General features: G+C 34.6%; 1 protein-coding gene across 2 annotated transcripts; it reads right to left on the bottom strand.

Moving 5' to 3' along the window:
• Positions 1 to 3,338: 3,338 nt before the first annotated feature.
• Positions 3,339 to 12,856, bottom strand: LOC127838798 (interferon alpha-inducible protein 6-like). 2 transcript variants are annotated; one of them, XM_052366796.1, is made up of 3 exons: positions 12,736 to 12,856; positions 5,650 to 5,727; positions 3,339 to 3,822 (listed from the first exon to the last, which is right to left on the bottom strand). In XM_052366796.1, the coding sequence occupies exons 1-3, from the start codon at positions 12,737 to 12,739 to the stop codon at positions 3,551 to 3,553; spliced, it is 354 nt and encodes a 117-aa protein (XP_052222756.1). In that variant the 5' UTR covers positions 12,740 to 12,856; the 3' UTR covers positions 3,339 to 3,550. The 2 variants fall into 2 exon arrangements, with proteins under 2 accessions (XP_052222756.1, XP_052222757.1); XM_052366797.1 differs by lacking the exon at positions 12,736 to 12,856 and adding an exon at positions 6,559 to 6,714.
• Positions 12,857 to 15,661: the final 2,805 nt, after the last annotated feature.

The raw sequence follows: 15,661 nt of genomic DNA, 5'->3' as shown, positions 1-15,661 counted from the left end.
CGCATGGTAAGGTTAACTAAATCTCCGCGATAAGACCTAATATGTGTTTAAAACAGCAAACAATATCCAACAAACGAATGAATTATCAAACATAGTATGTGCACTGATGTGACTCTGTTATTTCTGTTTGAAAAGTTTATTAAATATGCAAAATGAGAAAGCACGCAGAAAAACGAGTTTCACAGATGTCATACGGCTATTATGCTGTTTATATACCATAGTCCCTACAACGTTTACAAATGGCAGGTTTTTCGAAATAATTCGTTTTCTTTACACTCATGATCGCGATGAAAGTTAATTATACACGTTTTAATTTCCAATTTATTTACTGAATCACGACCAATGTAAAATACAATAAAAAAAAAATGCATTTGTTTCATTGATCTATAAACATATAATGGATTGAATATAACTGATTTAAAATAACGTTTTCAAACTATTATTAAATCTTTTCCCCAGAATATGCTATCCTATTTATAGCTGAGCTTCCTATGCCTGTATCGATGATAATCAGCGAGGTATGCCGATTAGAAAAATCTCAATTGGACTGGCTCGGTCTTTTACATAGGTTGCCATTGTGAAGATTTTTTTTCATGTCGTTTTCGTATGAGACAACGCTATGAAATGGCGCTATTACCAAACCTGCGTTATTTTTTCATTGACGAACATGTGTCTTAACACGTCATAGCCATCATGCGCGCACCGTTTAATTATCGCATGCGCACATATACACTTAATTAAACCATATCCTCATTCAGGGTTCTCTCTGGATCAAAATTTGTTTGCGCCAACACTTGTGCCAAATTGAAAAAAGTTGGAGCCAAATTCAAGACATTGTAGCCAAAAATAAAAAAAACTTAGCTTTCATAGTCGTTTTTGTTTATTAAATATAGTACCATCGGTGTATGTAAAACATGAATAAGAGATATTGTAATTACATGTTCATGTTTTTACCTTGTAATTGCATAATAAAATGAAATAAAACAAAAAAGATAAGTATGACGCATTTTTTTAATTACTTGATATGACTAACTTTTTCAGCACATATGTACATCTTGACTTTTAATTTCATGTCTACCCTTTACCTAACCGAGTAATATCTTTCATTTGACAGAAAAATTAAAGCTTGATTTAAAAACAGTAAACATAATTAAATTGCACTGCGTTGATATATGACATGTATGATCGTGTAATAAATATGGGCCGTGCTCTGTGAAAAGGGGATTTAATGCGTGTGCGTACGCGTCGTCCCAGATTAGATTGCAGTCCGCACAGGCTAATTAGGGACGACACTTTCCGCCTAAACTGCATTTTTGCTAAGAAGAGACTATCTTTAATCGAAAAATATCATAAAAGCTGAAAGTGTGGGCTGCACAGGCTAATCTGGGACGACACGTACGCACAAGCATTAAACCCCTTTTTCACAGAGCACGGCCCATAGATATAATTGATATAAACAAATAGCGTAGGGGCTACCCAGGCTCTGGTTTATTAGTCGTTGATTTCCTACACATTGTCACATAACCCATGTATACATATGGTATCATAATAATGCATGCCCTATATTTCCGTCAGTGTGGCCGGAGACTTATCACTTTGTTGACAGTAGATGCGCGCTTGCATATGGGCTCAGTCCGTTTTAATTATAGATCATGACAAGATTGTTAATTGATTTATTGATTATTAATTGATTGAATTTAATCCATATGAGAGACGCTTGAAGATTATCTTCAGGTTATCACAGGGGGGGGGGGGGGGGGGGGGGGGGGGCGTCCTATCCGGATGGATTTGGGCGGATTTTGCCATGTCTTGGTAACGTTATTAGGTACTTGAAGAATTACATGGACTTGGAAATATTGCATAAACAACTAATTTAAAGAAGTATATGTACCTGGAAACATCATGTTAACAGCTAAATAAAGAGCAAAGAACTTATCATTGAGTTGATTTATGTATGTGTTATTACGGTACAACGTCGCTTGGCAATAAAGACCGACAACAGCAACACATGTAACATACTTAATAAACAGTGTTTTTACTACTTAACTTGACAGGGCGCACGACGAAAAAACTGGAGCAAAACGATAATCTTATCAGTCAATACCAAACTCCAAAATGCCGCTCTCAGCCATGGACACACATACAGCAAAGCTCAACAAACGTCGATAATTAATAGCTATCAACAAGCCATGTTGAACGAATTTAAGCTTAAATGGGAAGTCACTGTTAATGGAGAACATGGTCAAATACGCGCAAATGGGGTTAATAAACTTCGGAACTATAGGCAGTTTTAAACAGAATTCACTGTAGAGCCATACGTCAAGTGTTCAACGATAAGTCGAGCACAACGTAGTGCATTGGCAAAATTCCGCTGTGGCGTTGCACCTCTTCGTATAGAAACAGGACGGTATGAAGGTGTACCAGAAAATGAACGATATTGTTTTACCTGTAAGACGTATGTCGAAAGTGAAGAACATGCCCTAATGATATGTCCGCTATATGAAAATATAAGATCCAATTTAACAGAAAGTGCTCTTCTGGTAAACCAACATTTCAACACATTAAACCCAAGAGAGAAAATGAACTTCTTGCTGTCAGATGACCGCATCATTAAACCCAGTGCCAGAGCCTGTCATGACATTTTAATGAAGCGACGCAACCACATGTATATATAATCCACTTAATGTGTGCGCATAGTCAATTTCGTATCAAATAATAATATAAATTGTACTACATAATTTTCTCTTACTGTATTGTTTGATGATATATATTTTTATTTATTTTAAGAAAACTAATAATTTTAAACCGAATTTCATCAGGATCTTTTTTATATTTCTAACAGTTGTATTTTTTTATTTATTTTAAAAACACTAATCATTTTAAATCGAATTTCCTTAAGAAACTTTCTTTATATTTCTAACAGATATGAAAGATTCTATGTTGTATATAATCGTTGAACATTTTTAGAATTTTTAGAACTACCGTCTCTCGTTACTCTTTTAGAGTGGTTTTGTACACATATATATATAATGATTTTGAACTGTTTTATTGTGTTTTATGTACAAAAGTGAGACGTAAATAAACTATTCTGTCTGTCTGTCTGTCTGTCTGTCTGTCTGTCTGTCTGTCTGTCTGTCTGTCTGTCTGTCTGTCTGTCTGTATGCAATCGTGGTTCAAAGTAAGTGTCAAGATTAACAGTCTATGTGTGGCGCTTAATGACTAGACTATATTGAGAATAAAGTATTCGATCGATGTGAGCGGATTGCAGGTGTGGAATTTAATTACAACTACATGTATCATTTTTACTAATATAAACAAGTAGAAATAAAACACCCACACACGAGCCTTATTTTATTTGGAGAAACACATTAACAACCCAACATAATTTAACAAAAGCAATTAATAGTAATCGTATTTTTTTCTTTTAAGCAGAGAACAGTGATTTAGTTTAAAAGCGATAGCCGCTGTATTTTAAGCATATAAATATGCCATACAAATCTCTTATTCACTTAATGAGAATTATCGAATATACACTACAATATAAATGTTACTATGGTAAAGGTAAACACAGAGCAGTACAAAAGCCCATCAGGCCACCGTAAGTGCTGAGGGAGAACGACGCGGTAGCGCCGGCTGATTGGAGTGCAGCAAAGAGACTTCCGGCTGGCACCGCGCCTCCAAAGGAAGCCATCCAGCCGGCGGCCCAAGATCCGGCTGCGATGCCTGTTGAAGTGAACCCCAGCAAAGGCAGTATAGCTGTACCGAGGAGTAGACCACCAACACCGACGGCCGCGATACAAGAGACGGTACAAATGGGCCCCCCTTAAAAGAAAAAAGAAGTTCATGATGACCCTAAACGCTCACCTGAGTTCAAGGTACACCAGTTGTCAGAGACTTGACCCGATGACCTAGTTGTTGACCGTGATTGATCTAATCTCAAGCATGGCATCGATATATATGTTCTAGCAAGATTAGGTGTGGCTTCTTTAGTGAGCTTTTTTATATGGCTGGGTGGTCTTGTTTTTTTATACGTTTTAAAGATTTAAATTTGGCCAACATATTTTGAAGATAATCATTATAGCTAAGTTTCATGGAGATTCAATCATACATTGACATCTTGAGTGGTAACGATGTTTTTCTAATGGTTGACCTAGTGACCTAGTTTTCGCATGCTCATTAAACGGTCGTGTTGCCTAAATTTACCTTATATTGTCATAACACGCATTCCAATCAAGCGTCTTCGAGGAGTAATGCATTCTATGATTTGAAATTTTGAAGAAAAGAAAACATGGACGCATGTGACACCGTTACAAACATAACCATTCAAGATAGATATTCTGACCATGTTTCATCATGATTTAGTTGTAGATGTGGATTTAAAAGTGGTAACAACACTTTTGTAAGATTTGACCTGGCAACTCAGTTTTGAACGCGAGATCTATTCGATCTAATAATGGTTATTGTCAAGATATTGTGAGTTAAAAAAACTTATTTGTGATGAAATAATAGGTTAACCATTGATTTAAATGTCTTATTCGTATTATTTGTAATCGTCTACAATACTTTTGAAAGATGAAATTATTTGAGAAAAAAACTTACACAAGTTGAAGAATTGCATGTATATATGTTATAAAATACATACAATAGAACATGAATAGTGATGCACATATTACTAAAAGATTGCAATATAAGCTCCTCTCACAAAAGTGTATCTAATGCGCATTAAATGGACATTAAACCAATTGGTCTAAGTACTGTATTTAACGCGTATTAAATACGCATTTAATGCACTTAATACATTGTATATGTCTTCTTGTGCATTTTCATCAAAACGTGTAAAAAACACTTGAAAATACACAAAACAACAATCAATTACGTAAGTTAGTAATTATATTTAAATAAAAAGCAATGCAAATATATGTATTTAAGCAGAAACAGTGCACCAGTTCCATATTCCTTAGTCAAACTGAATAAGGAACTGGAGTATCATTACATAAAACTAATAGAAATATATTGCAATTAGTATTTTAAATATACAACCTTTATATATAATATGTTCATTTATATTTGGCTAACTTTGAATCAATTCCATTGATATTTTAATAAGGAAATGCCCGTTCCTTATTCGGCCTTAATAAGGAATAAGGAACTGGTTCTGTTTTCCTCATTCAGCCGCGAAAAAAGGAACTGGACTCTAAATAAAAACAAACATATTTCAATGTACTAGATTACTCTTTTACATCATATAAATGTAACATATTTTTATATGCTTCAGGTTTTGTTTATGTGAAGCTAGTATTCGAAGTAGAACATGCCGGTCCGGTTTAAATAAAAATTCATATGCAAGCGCGAAGAAAAACCTGAACATGTAACGTACTACCGGTATATATAGTAAATGTATTAGAGTTATTTTGTTTTGATTTACTTGATAAATATTTGCAATGTTTTTCTGTAAAAAAAACCTATATCAAATATGTAACGCTTAAATAAGGAATCATGAACTAGGAAAAGGGAAACGACGTACTCTCCATTATTTTAATGGCATTGTTTTAATTACGAAAATCTGTGAAAAAGTCCCTTTTAGATTTACAATAAAACAATAACCATTAGGATCAAAGCTGTTGTCAGTTCATTAAGGCAGCAGCTTACCTCCCGCTCCTTTCGGAAACACACACAGGAGAAGGCAAACACCGATCAGCTTCTTAGAAAACGTCATCCTCGAATAGACTGAAACAAACATGGCGGACTCTACATTTGTTGCACGAATCGAATATAGTTTCAAGACTGTCGAAACTCGACTCTTTCGAAACTCGCAAATCAGTTTTAAGCGTAAGGGAACTACCTTTATTACTCTAAGTTTTCGGACACTCTTAATTTTCAAAATATTCCTTTTTGCTAAAATAAATTTCTTTAACTCGGACACACAGTTTTGTTTTCCTTTTTTATTTAAATATTTTTTATACGTGGTCGAAAACTTTCAGTTATAACGGTAAAACTTTGTGATTCATGCTATGTGCAAGTACATCGATTTACCGGTTTTACCTATTCCAGAGTGGGTAATCACGTGTCAAACAAGAAGGCGACGTCCATGCCGAGGCAGGTATTTTTCGTCGTCGTTTTATACCCTTTATTACTTTTTTTTTTATTCCGCTCACTTTCCAGCCATATTAGGAAAAAAGTAACTGGCTTTTATTCCATAGTAATATTCGCTCTATATCTCGACTTTACTCGGTGCGAAATTTCTTAGCGGGATGACCTAATTAGGGCTCCACTAAGAAAATTTGCGGGGAGTAAAGTCGAGATATAAAGCGGATTTAAATACGAAATAAACGCTAATCACCTTTTAACTGATATTGCTGGAAAGTGAGCGTCATTTAAAAAATAAACAGAAGAAATAACTTGTATAAAACGGCCAAAAATAACTGTCTCGGTATAGATGTCTTCATCTTGACTATCACGTATTTACCCCTCTGCTATTCTACTATATAAAACGTAACTGAGCATTGAACACCGTTTACCACTTTGTTGTTACAAGCGGTAAATATTTGCGCATTATACCTGGTTTTGAAATGCTAAATCGCCCTCATCAATATTTTAAACTGAACATACTTTTACGAAATCAAATATCAATGTTAGTTTTAATCATCGTTAATAACAAATTGACGTCACGAGCAGGACGTTGTCTCCATGCGCCAGCAAATAGACTCGTTGACGAGTTACGTCAAGCACACTAACACAGTTTAGACCCCGCCCAATGTTTGGCAAAAGGTGATATAATCCATTTAATCGCGTATAGAAACACGTTGAGATTATCATGGTTTATGTTCACAATAATTCAATACATTGAAAAATAATTTAATGAATATTAATATAAAAAAAACATTCGTTTAACGATTATATTCGTGTTAATATTTGATTTTATTGATAATTATGAGCTTGATAATTATGTATTTACCACAAAAATATTTCAAGTTTACACATCTTCGCAAACCATTAAAGAAGAAAAAGCATCAGGCATCGAACGGCTTTGAAAGCAATCGAAAGTTGATGTATGTACTACGGAGTCCGGATAGTGCCATCTTTAATCTCGCCCTTATTTCATCAAGGGCGACACGAAACACACGAAGCGATACACGATATTTTGTGCGACACACGAAGCGACACACGATATTTGCGCGATACACGAAGCGACGCGCGAGAATGTACCATGAAATATCGCCCTTGTGTAGGTAGCCCAAAAGGCGTTATATCGTGGTAAATATCGGGTGTCGCTTCGTGTATCGCACAAAATATTGTGCTTCGCTTCGTGTATTGCGCATAATATCGTGTGTCGCTTTGAGTATCGCGCAAAATATCGTGTCTCGTGTTCAAAAGGCGACACACGAAACACGAAGCGACACACGATATTTTGCGCGACACACGAAGCGATACACGATATTTTATTATTTAAATATCGCCCATATTATTCGAATCTCGTGTATCATGGTCTAATTTAAGACCGCGACACACGACACACGAAGCGATACGCGATATTTTGAGCGACATACAAAGCGACACACGATATTTAGCGCGATACACGAAGCGACACGCTTGTCGCTTGTCGACTCTCGCGTTCTTTAAACCGTGTTACAGTTATGTTTAACAATTTGTTAACAATATTGCTGCATTATCCCCTTTTTTTGTCTCCCATGATTTTTGAAAACGCGAGAGTTGACAGGCGATTTTATTACAGCGATATTTGAACAGTACAAATATCGCGTGTCGCTTCATGTATCGCGCTTAAAAAATTTTTGGCGCGATAAACGAAGCGACACTAGATGTTTTGCGCGATACACGAAGCGAAACTCGATATAAACCACGATACATCGCCTTTTGGGCTTCCTACTCAGGGGCGATATTTCGTGGTAGATTCTCGCGCGTCGATCCTTTTTTGACCGCGAACTGACCCTGATACCACACCGTTCAATCGACTAACGCAACATCTGTGGCTCATCCATCGGCTGAGGTACTGTATACATGTCGGTTAAAAGCGGAGTTTAAGTATTTCCCTATTCTTTATATTTTACCTATTTAGTTAAGCAGTATTGCGTGTGTTCTTTGAGAGCCTTAGTAAGAAGGACGTTGTGAACGTAATCCCTACCTTCCTAGCTGCTTACTTTTAAAGAAATCCGTTAGCATGTGGTCAAAAATGAAACAAAATTCACCTCTCTCTCTAGCTAGGAGAATTAGCATAAAAATCTTGCAAATCTGTGAGCAAGCATGAAATTTTGCATGAACTCTCAGTTTGATATGCACTATGTATAGAAATCGTTAGCCACACAAAAATTCAAAATGGCGGCCATTTTCAAGATGGCCGCTATTTCCGATTCAATCTATACAGCCATGTTGGGTATATCTTAAGCAACTGTGCGTAAAATTGTGCAAATCTTCAATTTAGCATGACATTTGGTATAAACACTAAGTTTGATACACACTTTTGATAGATAGTCAAAAATTCAAGATGGCGTCCAGTAACAAGATGGCCGCCATTTCTGGTCTCAGTTCATGTGAACAAGTTGGGCAGCTTTCATAAGTATGCATAATAATTTAGAAAAACAGTAAGGAAACATGCAATTTGGTATAAAAACTAAGTTTGATGTGCGTTTTTAATAAAACCTTTTATCCACCCGAAGATAGAAGATGGCGTCGATTTTTTTCAAGATGGCAGCCGTTTCAGGTCTCAGTTTTGATGTCCAAGTTGGGTTTATCTTAAACTAGTATTATTGGGGTATTTTAGACATGAGTATTAGTGTATGTGACAATAAGGGCTTTTAGAGCTTAGAGTTATATATATATATATATATATATATATATATATATATATATATATATATATATATATATATATATATATATATATATATATAACGATCATATATTTTATTTTTTGACTTCGTTTATGACATTCAATTTTAGGAATCAACACTGATACAGAACACAAACAAGATGTATCTAGGATGGTAAATAAAGACACTGATGGTATGATTATTGGCATTTTCCCATTACACACTCATTGTTTCAGTCTCAGGACACGTTCGTCTTTGAAGTGAAGTTAAATGAGTTTCGCATTATTAATTGCATGCGTGCAGGTCACATTATTAATTGCATGCGTGCATGTGTGAACATATTTATCAATGGATGCTTGTTTTGCAAAAATATAGGGCGATGCAGAGAATTTCTTTGTACGATAATCACGATTGAAGAAGTTTTTAATGTAACGCTTTTTTCACTATTGATAAAGTGCAGATGCCAGATTGTACTGAATCGCAATTTGCAACGCTGAACCCATTATATAAAAGCAATAGCATATCCAACGCGAATTCATTTGTTAAGAAATTCTAATAAAAGTTTTCGAATGTCGGTGTTGATACGAATTCAAAATGAACAATAAGCGTGCAAAGTATGCGGTTGTGATAGATGAAACGGTTTCCTGTTTTGCTGTCATATGCATTCAGAAGAGGATGAGTGCATGTTTGCAACTGACAAATATGATACATTGTTACATGCAGTTATGCGCCTTCGATTGCCTTAGTTTCATTAATTGTGGAACAACTTGCGGTATTTTGGCATATGATTTGTACGGTGATTTCCGCGGAGTTTTTTTCTGAAATACCTGTTAACTCTGCCTTGTTCTTCTTTTATGATTGGAGCTTTTATGAGTACATTCGTTTACCGACCCTGGTTGTCATATAGCTGAGAGTTTGATTATTGCAAGTGTCCCGTATAATAATATTGTGAAAGTAAGTCATTGAGAATATGTAAAAGATTGATAACAATGCTCACAGGGATCGAAAACAAAATCTAGGAATTCAACCCAATGAATACTGTAACATATGTATCCTTAATATGAGAAATATAAGAAATAAAAAGTCCCACTAGCAATACTTAGTGTGTGTATTATTATGTCTGTTTTTAAAGATTTGTCACTAAGTTATGCATGTCACTTTTCCAGAGTCAACGTACTTTGGCCCCCTGTGACTTCTTTGTGATCACACCTCTTCAATTTCTTTAAATTACAAGTATTTACAATAGACTTACTGGTACCTCAGTACGTATACTTTTTCATTTGTAGTTATTATTTCCATTTGTTTGTTAACAACTACGTAAACGGTATTGAAGATATTACAATTTCACAAACATATTATATTGATGTAGAGTATTTTTACGAAAATTCAAGAATCATACCTCCTTTCAGTCTATTAAAACACAACTAAACGTTACAACACATGTTTATTTAAATGTATTGAAATACACGAATGTACTATCATAGGTATGTTTTTTGCTGTATATCAAGCTAATATTATCAGCAGCTAATTGCTACCTAGAATTATCCAGTGATGATTGAATCACGCGTGTCACCTATCACTCACAAGATGCGATTGACACATTTGAGGACACTTCATCCAAGGTCAATAAATTTAAATAAACTCTTGTTTACATCTATTGATTAAAATATGTTTAGTTTTGAAAAATATGGTTTTGTTTTCGCAAATCAAGGGTTCGGGGGGGGGGGGGGGGGTTCTGACAGTATTCGCTCTACAGCAGACACCTTACTTATCCGATATTTGGACTTTATAAATAGAATAAAAGCGATAAATTGCCGATTTATTACTAATAAAAACAATCATTATTTTTATTATAACGTTCAACGACCATCTGCTCATTAATAGTTCAGTATCTTTGTAATTAACGGCTCCGTAATTAACTACCGGTACTGACAAAAATAACAAGATCATATACCTTACTCATGTTACTGTACTGTGTGCTGAAATGTCAGAAATTAAAACAACCCCAGACTATTATAATGTTTGAGTGCAAGTTAATTTAAACCCACCCACTAATTAAAAATAAACTTTTTTATTATATTAGCTCATTTTTCTAAATTTTTAGAAATAAAAACCAATTGGTATTTGCACATTTCAGTAAACATAAGACTACTTTATGGTTAAATTTGTAAATTGTATAATAATCTATATATTTTTATTACTTCTGTTGCAAGCCCAACTTGTTGCGCTTTTAAAATACATAAAAATCTATTGTTGACAACTATAATATTATTTAAGATCATAATTAAGCAAAAGTAAGTCCCCGATTCCAAGCTTACCCCGGCCAGTTAAACCGGTAGAGTGCTGATCTCTGACTCATTCATGGGTTGGTAAGTTTAAGCCTCAACTCGGGTTCATCTCTTAAAAATAATTACACTTTAGGCTACCCTGTCTGTAACCAAAATTGCAGTTGAGGGTCACCGGCATACATGTATCAAATACATTGTAACTATGTGCTTATGTTAACATTTCCTGAAGATTCAACCACTGAGCAGGATTACTTAGTTTAACTCATTTTATTAATGAAAAAAATTAAATATACTATCAGATGTATTCAAAAAGACAAACCAACTGGTACCTACTAGTACTATCATAAGGAACATCATCCATTAACCATCTATACTTCCAGGTCTTTTGGCTCTGCTACACCAACAGATAGGCGTTCGGTTAATGTTTTCTGTGTTAATCATAGGGATTACAATTTATAATATTTCATCCCAACAACAAAATCTTTACAATGATAGTATTCATTTTACAGTCCGGTTTTACTTCTATTAGGTTAAAAACTAAATAGTGAATCAGTTTTTGAGATGAGCTTGTACCAAACACACACACAAGCTCCTGCACATACACACACTTTAATGAGCAAATATTTGAACTGTCACAGTTATTACTTGTTGGAATGTCTCAGACTAACCAGCATATACAAGCAGTCTTCACTTTAGCATTTTTGAACAACTAACTGCAGCCTGAATCTTTATGCTTTAATAGAACAGATTAAAATACCCACTAGCCCGACTATATGAATCTGGAAACTTTAATAGCCCAAATTTAATACATATCACTAGCCCCGGGCTGTCGGGCTAGGGGTTAGCGTCAAGACTGTAAAAGCAATAACAATTCTTCAAACATTGATACTTGTCTTCTTTTGAACAAATCTGCCATGACTGGTAGTTAATTGGGATAGCTTAACACACAACCAATTAAGGATGACTGTGATGCAGGTGAAAGTTTCACCCATATAGATATTAAGCCAATGGACATTTGACCAGGGACACTAATTTTGATTCAAAGTAAATGTTTTCTTAGCAGTGTTAATAGTCATGTCAAGTTACAACACATCACATGTTATATTAAATGATTACATGACAACATTGGATGTGCACAGGTGGAAGTAACGTATCCAGGATAGTATTTTTCATATATATATTTTTAGGAGCCCAATATATTCAAATAAATATATAAAATCATGTTTAATGAGAAAAAAATTGACAAAGAGCCATGAAAAAAAATCCCCACCCTCTGATATTGGAATCATAACAAGGTCATTAACTAGACTTTATTATAGAACTGTCTTCGCGGGCCGCAATAATGTCAAAAGTAGCTTTAATCCAAAGCATCCCTTGATCCTCCTATGGGCAATTGGACAACCTTTCAAAAATAGTTCACTTTAAAAAAATCTGTCCAGCCGTTAACTCACAGTCGGTCGAAAACCGAGCACTATTTCGAGTCCGTTTGTCAACCCGAATAAATCTTCTACAGACTTTCAAACAATATTTTTGAGTTTTTTACCCCTTAATCGATAGCTAGCGTCCTATTCCTTTGAAACAACGAAGCGTGTCAAATAATGCATGCATATGCAACCACTTACCCATAAAAACTAATTCCAAAAGTTTATATTTTCTTTGCAACAACTGTTTCAAGTCTAATTTTGATTTACTTGAAAACGAAAGTAGCCATCGCTCTTGAACCCGGCTTAGCAGTGAATTACACTGACAGAGCCAGGCACATAAATATCCAATCAACAACAACAACGATGTTTTAATAAATGTAAATAAATGAAAAATACTTATCATTCTGATTGTATTGGAATAAGTTTTGAGGGGTAAGTGGTTGCATATGCATGCATTATTTGACACGCCTCGTTGTTTTAAAGGAATAGGACGCGAGCTATCGATTAAGGGGCAAAAACTCAAAAATATTGTTTGAAAGTCTGTAGAAGATTTATTCGGGTTGACAACGGACTCGAAATATTGCTCGGTTTTCGACCGACTGTGAGTTAACGGCTGGACAGATTTTTTTAAAGTGAACTTTTTTTGAAAGGTTGTCCAATAGCCCATAGGAGGATCAATGGATGCTTTTGATTAAAGCTACTTTTGACATTTTTGCGGCCCGCGAAGACAGGTCTATGATAAATTCTAGTTAATGACCTTGTTATGATTCCAATATCAGAGGGTGGGGATTTTTTTCATGGCTCTTTGTCAATTTTTTTTCTCAATAAACATGATTTTATATATTTATTTGAATATATTGGACTCCTAAAAAAATAAATAAAAAACAATACTATCCAGGGTACGTTACTTCCACCTGTGTGCAGACGCACTGCAGTAGATTATCGAGTACCCCCCCGACCTCACTAAATCCACTCAGAGTTGTCTCCCTTAAAATAATGTCGAAAAGGTCAATACTGTCAAAAGGGTTAAAAAAAACGACTTAAAATTAGGACTTTTAATCAGACACCATAAAATCAACATCAAGTGTGTGCAATTATATGGAATAGCTAAACAACAGCTAAGCTCACAACAGTCATATCACTAGAATTTGAAAAGCAACCTTCGCGAACGGACTTGAAGACTAGTTCCGAAGACTGCAGTTAAAAGGTTTATCATACATTTAATTTATTGAAAAGTTTAATTTTATAACTTGAATGTGAGTTCCTTCATACATTCCAGGATGGATTTTTTCTGTGACCTATAATAATGTTAAATGTTTATAGATGTATACGTTCATTTAAAATTCTACACGATAACGGTTTGCGCCAATTTATACAATCATGCCCATGAAAAAAACATGCACCGGTATATCAAAGAATAAGCACATGTTCTGATACAAATTAAGATGTCATACTTATTAACAGTAATTGTTATGTAATATATACTGATAACATTCCGTGTATTGAAAAAAGTAAGTATGTAAAATAAAGTTATTTATCGGATGAGTTGAAGACAAGGCTGATAGTTCTAAAGTTTAGCTTGCTAAACTTTCTCCATCCATACCCATCCCTTATCCATTTTAGCTGGACTAATCTTAAATAGGTAGAGCTATTTCAGACACATAATTGCTCTTTGTCCGCTCATCCGCAGAAATCAGCGAAAAGGCCCCTTTAAAGGTAGCTCGATATTTACTAAAATCCTATTGATCCTGACGATGTGTCAAATAAAATCTTAAACCAAGTACAGAGTATCCTTTCTTTTGAATATGCTATTCTGTCCTTCTCTTACAGTTCTAGAATAAATCAGTCATGGCCAAAATATTCAACTTGCACAAACTATCAATAAAATCCATTCAAGACATTCAAAGGATATTTGGGAGCATATTGCATTTGTGACTGGTAATACGATATGTGTTTCCCACTTTAGAGTTGAAAAAAAATTCAGTATTGACGTGGGTTGTTCTTAACTACACGATGTTTTTTTAATGGTATTATAGAATTTCGTATTAAATTGCAGCACATCACAATGTTTCGACAACTTGTTGATAGGGGTAAACAGAACAATTAGAACAATAAATGTTTGTTCTCTTTTTGTCACTATATATCATAGTTTGGAAATTGTTAGAGCACCTTAAACCGATGTCAGAAGTATACAATAATGATAGTTTTTCTATCGAAGCGGCAAAATCGTCTGTACAAAACTAGTTTTATTTTGGATAATTAAAAAAAAGATGTCGTCATGTAGGACGTTTTCCTTCGTCTCGACTGAACTGCAAGTAAACTATGTTTGATCATTCATATACAGTAATCATTAATACGATTTATGTTATATTTAAGACGTTGTATTTGTCTGTCATAGCTCGTATGCTGGTAAACAAATGGAAATTAAAAGACACGATTGATTGAACAATATGTCATTATACATTTATTTATCACATACCCAAATTATAGGCGTTATTTTTCTCTTACAAAACATGAACCGAAGATGCAGAAAAATACTAATAAATTCAGCAAGTAATCAAGTTGATCCAACCCCATTAATAACAAGCATCCCTTTTATTGGAAACTGATAATGATCGAACACTATATGCAAACAATTGCATCTGCTGTTTACAGGAAAACATTTATACGAGTATGTTTTATAATCGATATTTTTCTACATGGTAATCCCTTTTGGCCCATTGTGGTTTAGAAGTGACTGACATGTGCAGGATATTGCTTATCACTGTTACAGTTCATTTTAAAACTAATATTCCCGTCAAACTAGTTTTAGCAGAGGATGGGTGTATTGTTTTCGCAGAATTTTCTAAATGATTTTTTTGTGCAATTTCAGGAAAACAAACAATCCTCAGCTTCTACTGATGCCAATCAGATAGTTTAAAAGCAAGACCAAAAATATGTTAAGAGATAGGATAAAAGGTAGAGTCGACACAAAATCGATCCAGAGTTATTAAAGTAAGAACTAGCGCCTCAGTAAGATTTGGAGGAAGAGGAACAACTCATTAACCATTGACACTCACGGCCTATCTAGGGTATCAATACATGGTGAAGAAAACTATTGGCAAAGCATTTTAATACGAAGTAA

This window comes from Dreissena polymorpha, chromosome 7, assembly GCF_020536995.1.
Source record: "Dreissena polymorpha isolate Duluth1 chromosome 7, UMN_Dpol_1.0, whole genome shotgun sequence".
NCBI classification, from domain to species: domain Eukaryota; kingdom Metazoa; phylum Mollusca; class Bivalvia; order Myida; family Dreissenidae; genus Dreissena; species Dreissena polymorpha.
This window is presented reverse-complemented; position numbering and strand designations above follow the sequence as displayed.

Coding starts and splice junctions, on each gene's coding strand:
- LOC127838798 (XM_052366796.1), bottom strand. Junction 3,823..5,649: donor GTTTCCGAAAGGAGCGGGAG/GTAAGCTGCTGC, acceptor TTTTCTTTTAAG/GGGGGCCCATTTGTACCGTC.